Source organism: Bidens hawaiensis, unplaced genomic scaffold (assembly GCF_021521415.1).
Source record: "Bidens hawaiensis isolate Kalapana, Puna unplaced genomic scaffold, B.hawaiensis_p1.1 tig00031919_1, whole genome shotgun sequence".
NCBI lineage: Eukaryota > Viridiplantae > Streptophyta > Magnoliopsida > Asterales > Asteraceae > Bidens > Bidens hawaiensis.
This window is the reverse complement of record NW_027495403.1, coordinates 87274-97689: the sequence shown is the minus strand read 5'-3', so window position 1 is coordinate 97689 and position 10416 is coordinate 87274. Positions and strand designations below refer to the sequence as shown.

The 10416-nt window shown below is 39.5% G+C and overlaps 1 protein-coding gene across 1 annotated transcript; it reads right to left on the bottom strand.

Annotated features, from left to right (window-relative positions):
* Positions 1–4730: 4730 nt before the first annotated feature.
* Positions 4731–10416, bottom strand: LOC143582751 (uncharacterized). The gene is made up of 20 exons (XM_077065244.1): positions 9175–10416; positions 8847–9050; positions 8566–8670; positions 8364–8429; positions 8119–8283; positions 7948–8022; positions 7705–7859; positions 7485–7620; positions 7343–7412; positions 7138–7265; positions 6966–7022; positions 6696–6881; positions 6517–6609; positions 6316–6401; positions 6120–6186; positions 5973–6039; positions 5752–5888; positions 5458–5549; positions 5275–5341; positions 4731–5188 (listed from the first exon to the last, which is right to left on the bottom strand). Exons 1-20 carry the CDS (start codon positions 10408–10410, stop codon positions 5024–5026), a joined length of 3357 nt encoding a protein of 1118 aa, XP_076921359.1. The 5' UTR covers positions 10411–10416; the 3' UTR covers positions 4731–5023.

The window sequence follows — 10416 nt, the reverse complement described above, 5'->3', positions numbered from 1 at the left end:
AAAAGTAATTAGACCATAAGGCTTAATACAACTACAATCAAACTAGAAATAAGCTTACAAAACATGTTCAAGAACAATGGAGAGTAAACTAAGATCAAAGAAGGATTGAAGAATGGAATGATGGATCTTGAGGATGGTGGAAGCCTTCAAACTCTCAAGGAGCACATAAACTAATTTTCAAGGGTTGAGAGAGAATAACCAAGGCTCCACACACCAAAATGAAGTGAAAACAAGTGTTTATAAGCTTCTGGTCAAAGTGCATGGTCCTGCACAAAAAGTGCATGGTCGTGCACTATTTTGGGTAAGTCAAACTTTCACTTTCGGCGGCTCAGAGTTGCAGGTTCCAAAAAAGTGCACGGTCATGCACAAAAAGTGCATGGTCGTGCATTTCCGACACTAGCTAGTGCACTTTCAAAATTAATTTGTCTTGTCCTCGGCATCGGATAGTGCACGGGCTCATGCCCTCGGAAGTGCATGATGGTGCACAAAAAGTGCATGATGGTGCAGTTTCACTTTTGGCACGATAGTAGATGTGCACGGGTTCCAATAAAGGTGCACCATCATGCACATAAAGTGCATGATGGTGCAGTTTCTCAGCATGGTCATGCATTTTCATAGCATGGTCATGCACTTTGGCATGGTATCAGTTGTGCACGGGTTCCAATAAAGGTGCATGGTCATGCACTTTCATAGCATGGTCATGCACTTTGGCACGGTATCAGATGTGCACGGGTTCCAATGAAGGTGCATGGTGGTGCACTAAAAGCGCATGATGGTGTAGTTTGGTCAGCATGGTCATACACTTCCTTAGCATGGTCATGCACCGGCTCAGCATGGTCATGCACTTTCTTAGCATGGTCATGCACTTTTGGCAGATTCTTGATTTTTGTCCGAAAAAACGCCATCTTTTCATCGTTTCTTCGTCGGGCGGGCGCCCGGACCTTCAAATTCATAAATAACTCAAATAAGTACCGAATACAGCGAATTTGCATGGAATTTTACCAAAATAAGAGGATAATTTAATGCTAAAATGTGTACACTTTGTGTTACATCACCTCTCCCTTCTATCTCATGCTAAACTACCCATACACTATTGGCCATTTTCTCTAACTACTGCAGCCTATCTCATAATTCGCCTACCTACATCCACCCTCCAGAACTCTTCTCCATATCACCGACTATTTAATAAACACCCAAATTATGACAAACTATGAAGCTTTGACTGTAATTGCTATCCTTGGCTTCGTCCATACTCCCCTCATAAACTACATCCAAAATCTAAACCATGTATTTTTATTGGTTATTCTTCCACTCAAAGGGCTTATTACGCACTCGATCCTCTCACAAACAAAACCTACACCTGCATACATATTCAATTTGTTGAACATGAATTCCCTTATGAAACAATCACAAAAGAAACAAACTCAATATCTAGATCTTAATGTTTGGTCACCCATTACACTTCAAATCTTATCCAACACCACCAAACAAAATCCCGTTGACCCAAACATCACCAAAGCAAACCCACCAGATGATCTTACTAACACAACCACCATACTCGGCCCACACAACACCCATAGCCCAGCCACCACCTTCCCAACTAACTCAAATAATACTATTGGCCCAATCACATCAAACGACCCAAACACCACAAACTCTCGTCACAACCCATCAGACTACTATCCCACCACCTCATAAAAATCTGCTACTCACACACCTGATTTATCCACCAATCCACCTCCACAAATACCACCCACCACCTTCGGCGAACTCGCAAACCTAACCCACGCTAACATAACCCAAATTTTCAATTATATACAGCTATAAACGGACCAGCTATTGAACTGTCAACCATTACCCAAGCCCTTAAACACCCGCTATGGCGCAAAGCCATGACACATGAAGCGTTACAAAATAATCACACATGGACCCTAGTTCCACCGACTTCCGCCCCAAATCTTGTTGGAAACAAATGGGTATTTCCAATGAAATACAAACCCGACGGCTCAGTTAAACGCCTTAAAGCACGGCTAGTTGCTAAAGGCGTTCATCAACGATCGGGGATCGACTTTTCTGAAACCTTCAGCCCTGTCGTGAAACCCGCTACTCTTCGCCTCATTCTATCCCTTGTCGTATCACACCATTGGAATCTTCGTCAACTTGACGTTAACAATGTTTTTCTTCAAGGCACCTTAAATGAAGATGTGTATATGGCATAACCTCCGGGATTTGTTGACCCATCATTCCCTTCCCATGTTTGCAAACTCAATAAGATTTATGGCCTTCGACAAGCTTCTCGTGCATAGTATGAAGACTTTAAAACATATCTTCATTCTAAACAATTCTAACCTACCGTATCCGACCCCTCACTTTTTATTCAAACAAATGGTCCATCCCCTATCTTCATTCTTGTTTATGTAGATGACATAATTATCACCGGTCCATCTATTCAAACAATCAATGACTTTATCTCCATCCTTGCCTATGAAATTCTCTCTCAAAGACCTTGGGTATCTTATTTCCTTGGTATTGAGGTTGTACCTCATCCTCATGGAGTCATGGTCTTTTTCTATCACAATCCAGATATATCCATGATCTCCTCCACCGTGCTAAAATGAGTGATTGTAAACCAACCGCCACAACGATTACATATTCCGAGCCCATCACCTTGCATGATGGAACAACCCTCTCCACACCAACGGATTATCGCGCCGTAGTTGGTGCCCTACAATATTTATCTCTTACAAGACCTGATGTTGCCTTTACTGAAAATAAGCTTTCACAGTTCATGCATGCACCAACTTCCAAACACTGGAGTGCTCTCAAACGGTTACTTCGATATCTTCATGGTTCATTACAAAAAGGGTCTTTTGATACGAAATGCTTCTCCATTACACCTTCATGGTTTCACCGATGCCGATTGGGGATGTGATAAAGACAATTATAGAAGTACCACCGGTTATATTTTCTACCTTGGATCAAATCCCATTGCATGGAGCTCCAAACGGCAAAGCACACTAGCACGTTCATCCACGGAAGCTGAATTTCGTGTTGTAGCCTCTGCCACAACTGAAGTTCTTTGGCTCAAATCTCTCCTCAAGGAACTCGGATTTGCATCAACCATGACTCGTGACAACTTGAGTGCAACACAATACTCCGCTAACCCCGTCTTTCATTCTCGCATAAAGCATATAGCCCTTGACTTCTATTTTGTCCGCGAGAAAGTCCATGATTGTTCTATAAGAGTAACACATATATTTGGGGATGCCCAACTGGCTGATGCACTCACTAAACCTTTGCCAAAATCACAGTTCCATCATCTTATCTCCAAAATTGGACTCATAACTAAACCGTCCATTTTGCAGGAGCGTATTAAGGAATCAGCTCAAATCTCTCCTCAAATATTCCAACTGTTTGAAATAGTCAAAGCATACCATATTCTCCACGTCAGTTATGGAATATATATTTCAGTTATTGTAATTAAGTTTTCGATATATTAAGCTTTTCCTTGTATTTATATGTTGATATATAACAGATCAAAGCAATTCAATAAAATATTGTATTCCCTTATAGAGTCTAGGTAATCTCAAACCCATACCCGATTATAAAACTTGTTCCAGACCCTTCCCAAACCAGTCGTGTATTTATCGGGTAATTACGCATCGGGTATCGGGTATACCCATTAATTTATTAAAGATACTCGTCGGATATACCTGGCACCCCACGGGTTTTACAATACATGGTGTGAATCAAGCATTAGATGTACTCACAAACATGAAATAATAAATAATGTGATATTGGTCATGTAAACATGTTCTGCTAATACAGAGGAACCGAGGTCTAAGCGGGATATACTGAATATACTTAGAGCATGTTTGGGATTGAGTTTGAAAAATACGTTATTGTTGTTTTAAAAAAACCAATAAGTTAAAATGTGTTTGACAATCACAAAATATTTTCTTATTTTAGCTTTTTTAAAGAGTTAAAAAGTTGTTTCACAAAAGCCCAAAATTCTGATTTTTCAAAATAACTTTTTGAAAAAACCAACAAACCAATAAACATTTTTCAAACTTACCCAAACATGTTTTTAGATATGGAAAACTGGAAAGTGAAAAGTCATAGTTTCATGGATTGATTCTTATTTTTAACGGAAAGTAAGTCAGTTTTTTTAAGTATACTCGGGTTTTTTTTAAGTATTAATACGGAAAATTGGAAATTGATAATATAACATATCTAGAATATTATTTTTTTTTAAGTATAACTCGAGTTTTTCGGGTATATAATCTAATAAATAGATCAATGTTATCGGGTAATCAGGTCGGGTAATAAGGTACATTAGAAATCTCATTACCGTCTCAAATCCGCGAAAAAAATGCAAAACTAATCCCAAACCCTAATGGGATGGGTAAAACTCATCCCAATTATGTCAGGTTCCAGGTATTCTCATCGGGATCGTGTTTCATTGTCATCCCTAGTCACCAAACCGGCTTAAAGACAACGCCATTTAGCTCAGTTCCCAATTCTATTATAGTTCAGGATCCAAACAGTTTAACTTAGCTCGGTGTTTAGCACTATCATGGTTTAACATTGTTGCTCTTCGTATTCATATTGTGTCTTTGAAAAAGAAAACATAAACGGTGTGTTCTATAATACACATTCAAGACTGCATCATGATCTTTAGCAAATAACAGCATAAATAAACAGAAAACAGACATAAAAACAGCTAAATTCATCCAAAAACTTCAATCTCGTAAAAAAAATCCAACATTCAAGTTACAAGCTCAATCTCATTATGCAAAACCAATCCAAGACCACAAAACTCAAAACCTTGGTATCTTTCTGGACAAAATTACCGACACAGACCAAAATGTTCACGATATGTATGCACATCCTACACCTATTTTCACATCTTCTTTTCACAGCCCCAAATGCATGCAAAATTGAATTTTAAGTATATATTGTGTGGACCAAAACAAATACTACACGCGCCAAACAAATAAATAATACCAGCATTTAAAACCTTTTAAGAAGAGAGAACGGATTGAAGAGCAAGCTGTTGTTGAGGTTGTAATGACGACAAGGTTGACGCCAATGCAGATGGTGGTAAGGTTTGCTGAAGCTGCCTCAGAAGATTGATCATTCGGGTAACCGTTTCCTCAGAGGCCAAATCTTTACCAGCAGAAAGAACCTAAACACAAAATTCAAGAAAATTAGAGGATGAAGATGATGAAAAATATAATTAATAAATAAAATATTTTGAGTGTGGATATGTACATCTGCAAATACTGCAACTATCTTTGGAAGATACTGATGGTTAAGCCCCAACAATTCTCCATCAGACCTGGATAACATTCAATATAAAAGAAAATTTAACAGCCAGTTGTAATGGACAAATATGTTCTTGAGTCAACATGGCCCGACCCATTTGACTAAACTCATTATCTAAACTGATTTTACCTTTCCACCATTGAGCAAAGCTGATCATGCACAACTTTAGCCTCAATCAAGTCACCTTTCAATGGCAGACAGTTTAACCATGCAGGAACAATCTGACCACACGAAAAAAGGATTTATAGTATTACAAACATCATTCACTTTGTTATCCAACAAAATTGACTTCATAAAAAATAACATCATGTTTAAGACCATGTTACATAGCTAAGGACTAACATAACTTTCAAATATTTTGATTTTAGTGTCTTTTGAGGCTGTTAGTGAGATGTTACTTATGGTAAAGAAAGAGTAAATCACCTGAGCAGCATTTATACTGTCACGGTGAAATTGACAAATCTTGCCAAGAGCCGAAACAGCATTGTCATAAGCCATTACATTATCCGGATGCAATGCATCAGGACTTCTTATGACAGCATCCAATCTAGAAAGAGCCTCTACAATATGGCAAAAAGTGCATAATTAATACTCAAAATAGTGCAAATAAATAAAAAGAAAATTATCAAAAGATAAAAACCTACCACCAACATATGGCCTGAATGCACCTCCACCATACTCAGCACATATGCCAACCCCGTAAACAGCAGCCTGACAAGTACAAAAATGTTTAGAATTATGCACCCAATATAATGATAACTATAACCACCATAACATATAATCATGCATGCCTGGCGGACATCTGTGCTTGTATTATTGCATGCTTCCAACACAGCTGGTAGGAAAGTGCCATAATATCTGTAGCAAGTAATATTACAATGTATATTTGTAAGACCAAAAGCATCAACAGCATTAGAAGTACCTAACCCGTTTTAACTAATTAAAAACCTGCCCATTTTTAAGTTACCAGAGAATGGAAAGACTTACTTTACAGCTGCATCTCCACAATGCTCAGCCAAGTCATCAAATATGCAAATGGCTATTCTCTTCTCCTCGGGTGTTCTATCATTGCCCTAGAGTACATCAACAAAAGGATGTTAATATTACGGTCACACATTCAAACAGCATTTGTATAACAACTAAAATCAAGAAGTGGTTACAAAGATATGATGAAGTCATGAGACTCACCCACATAGGCATCAGGTAAGGCAATAACTCATCAAATAAAGGCAAAAACGGGGCCTTAAAAGTCTTAAGTAGAGAACCCAAGCAATCACCAACCTAAGTTTAAGAAAGAAAAAAACTGTTATTAAAAAATAAACAAGCAAAAAGAGTAAATTCATAACCAGTGAACAACAAGCACATACTTGATCAAAAAGTTCTTCCTCTTGTTCATTCTCTTCTTTGAGCATTTCACCCTCTTCTGCATCAAAGTCCTCTGCTTTGACTCTTTCGGCTCTTTCATTTCTTCTAGCTGCACTAGCTGTCATCACCTGTTTTAGCTCTTCCACAATGCTTCTCACTTGGCTTTCATCTAAAAGGGGTCCACAAATCTGAACCGAAAAAAAAAATCAGAATATTTCTCATAACCTTTACAAACAAACGGAAGTCGAAATTAAGCATATAACGAATCACACCTGTACACACTCCTTTATTGCCTCTAGCATGTTAGAGCATATTTCAGTCTCTGGTTCCTGAAAGTCAAAATCCAACAAATAATAATTTTTTGGAGCATTGTACTTAGTTTTAAAGTATTTCCATTATTTTGCAATAAAACATCATCTGACTTCTATCAGTATTGAAAATAACCTTCTGTAAAGCGTCTACTAAAGCTGGTATGATATAGTCAGACAACTGCTTCACATATGACTCATTTCGGCCCTGAGATTGACCCTTCTCAACAGCTAATTTTGCTGAACGAAGAAGCTCCGGCATACCTACAAATCAAATAAAAAGTTAATGCTTAAAACAAAATATTCGAATCACATTAATCTTATGAGGGGTAAATTATTACCAGAAACTGCAGCCTTCCTAACTTCTTCATGAAAATAAAACTTAAGAAGTGGTACTAGTATTGGAGCAACCTAAATGAATTTAATCATTATATTAGAATGATGCAAAAAATAACCAGATAAATTAAGTAAATGATATTCCACCTGATCAATCCAAGGGAAAAACCCTTCCTTTAACTCATCAGCATAGCAGCATAGCATGTTACACGCTGTAGCTTTCTCCTCAAGGACACTTGTCTTGATCCCTATCCTCTTATCCCCAAGTGTGATAGTCTCAATGCTGCAATTTGAACAGAGTAAACTTATTAAGATCCAAAACCAATAACAAATAATGAGACAACCACAGTTTTAACAAAGATCAGACCTTTCATCATCAGATTCGTCAATATCAGCGTCAGAATCAGCAGATGTAATTGTAACATCGGGTTTAAGTTGAGCAGAATGAAGCAATGGTGGCATGACAACATTCATGTAAGGGAGGAAATCTTGCCCTAAGCACTTGCAAAGTCTTGCCCATGCCTGCAAAAGAAAAGTTCAATTATTAATACAATAAACTTCATATACTTTAAGAAAAAGTTATGTAGCATGAAATAGAAAACGAACATACCTGCAACATGTAGCTTATTGTAGGGTCATCTGTCTCCAGTTGGGAACCTTGCAGTGACATAAGGACATCCATAACCTTAAACCACGCAACAAAATACTGGTCTTTTAACACAAATATATGCATATCTGTGTATTTAAAATAAATATATAAGGAAGAACTGAAAAACCATACCTGCTTGGCATCATCCTTGAACTTATCTTTTCCAACAGCCATTCCAACCAAACTAATACACTCCATTGATTTGGCACGAAGCATGCGATTAGTTTTGTCATTTGCATTCACAAGTATGGTTTTCAAATAAGGCATAACCGCATCATAATACTTTTGAAAATGCTCCTGCCAAGCATATGCCATGTGAGAACCAAAATAAAAAGAAAATAACCAAGTAAACAAACAGAAATGAATATGTCAGATACCTGAGATGAGTCAGCAACCGATGCCAAAGCAGTCAAAGCCCCCTCCTGGACCATCTGCTTACCATTCTGGATTACAATAATAGATTCAATAATTAGTCTCCGAGAACTTTGGGCGTGTCAATTTAAAAGCTCAGATGATAAAACAATTTGGTCAATCTAAATTATTTGTAGAAATTTTTGCTATCAAGACATGATGATATACCTGCAACAATGCAAGTAATTTTCCAACAATCCCGTCCAAATATGGCGTTAGAAGTTCCGGTGTACAGTTTTCACTGAAGTTGAGCACTGCTGAAGCAGCATGTGCCTGCAAAACATACAGCAAGTTATTTTCTGTGTAAATAAAACATTAGCACATTCCTCTAGCAAGTAATGTATTACAATTTACAAGTAACAATTTGACGCTTTTAAAGATTCGTTTTCAAAATACATCCTATACACATCCATACTAAACGATAAAGGTCCTGTCAGTAACATACTCACCTGCACACGTGGATTATGGACATCATCCATCGCAGAAGCTAATGCGGGCAGCACAAGATGATGATATTTATTTTGCAAGTCTGGTCCCAAATCCGTAGATAGCTGCCCAATTGCATTGATAGCAGCCCATCTAGCCCGAGGGTGAGGATTATGAAACGAGTTCAATACCATAGAGACAACTTGCTCTAAGTTCTTTGTCATAACCTATATCAACACAACAAACAGCACCTTTTAAAAATGCATATATATCAAGAATTTAATTAAAAATTTAGGTTCCAATGCAATTACAAATTACAAACAAATTTATAATAATTAAAAGAATTACTACCTTTGCGCAACCTTCCGCAATCTGAGCCAACGCAATGAGGGCCGCATGCTGCTTTTGCCATTCCGGGGCAGCAAAATAAGCCGGCAAAACCTCAGAAACAACCGGAACAATCGTATTCCCACCCAAAGAAATCGAAAGGCGATCCAAATACTCCTGACCAGCACTATAATTACTCGTCTCGCCCGCATCCTCATGCTCAACCTCCGCACTATGCCAGGCCGCATCATCCTCCACATCCAACAACATCTTCATCAGTATCTCAAACAACCTCTTAATAAACTGCGGCAACTTCCTAATCATCCCGGGCGCCCTCTCCCTCGCTTCCGCCAACGTAACCACAAACTCAACCGCCAAATGCTTCGTCCCTTCCTCCAACGTCTCGGCCTCCGCAATCTGCAGCATCGCCCCCACCACTTCCGTTATCTGCTTCCTCAAAAACCTCGGCTCCGTCCCCGCCAACTCAATCAACAACTCCAACGCGTCCTGTGCCGTCGCCTCCTCCCCGGAGTTCAACGCCTCGGTCAACGTCTGCATCATCAAAGGCAGCAAGTCATGAAACTTATCCCTATCCGACGCCTTCTCCAAACACTGAATGAAATTAATCGAAGCCCCCAACGCCGCAATCCTCACATCCGAGTCCACACCCGCACCCAAACACCCGAAAAACACGGAATGTAAAGTGTCCAAATGCGGCACCAACGTCTCACCAATAAACTGAGCCAATTGAGCAAATATCAACAAAGCATTTTCTCTATGCCTGGGGTTTGCTGACGTCACACACTGAAACATGAACGGTAATAGCTCGGGCCACCCGTTTTCGGGCACGAGCAGACCTGCAAGCTCGGAGACCGTATCGCAGAGCTTCTTCGATATCGATTTCGACAATTCGGTGGTAAGGGACTCAAGTAAACTCGATTTTAGGGCTAATTGTGTGTTGGGTGTGAGGGAATAATATAAGGTGTGGGAATGGTTGACGTCATCGGCGGTGAGGATGCGGCGGAGGAGGACGGCGGACATGGCGCGAGGTTCTGGGTTGGGGGAGGAGTGGAGGAGGTGGGAGAGCTTGAGGATTAAGGTGTCCGGGTGGTGGAGCTTGCAGAGGTTGAAGAGGGTTTCGGCGTGGGAGCGTTGGTCGTTGGCGGCGGACATGAGGTGGGAGATAAGGGTTTCGAAGTGGGAGTTGTCTGGGCCGAGGATGGTGGCGACCTGAGCGAGTTGGATGTCGGAAGACGCCATGGATGG

Excerpts from the sequence above, each read along its gene's own strand:
- LOC143582751 (XM_077065244.1), bottom strand. The coding sequence starts at position 10,410 with ATGGCGTCTTCCGACATCCAACTCGCTCAGGTCGCCACCATCCTCGGC. Across the intron at positions 8,671-8,846 it reads TCCATAATCCACGTGTGCAG|GCACATGCTGCTTCAGCAGT; the intron begins GTGAGTATGTTA and ends TATGTTTTGCAG. Across the intron at positions 8,430-8,565 it reads AATTACTTGCATTGTTGCAG|AATGGTAAGCAGATGGTCCA; the intron begins GTATATCATCAT and ends ATTGTAATCCAG.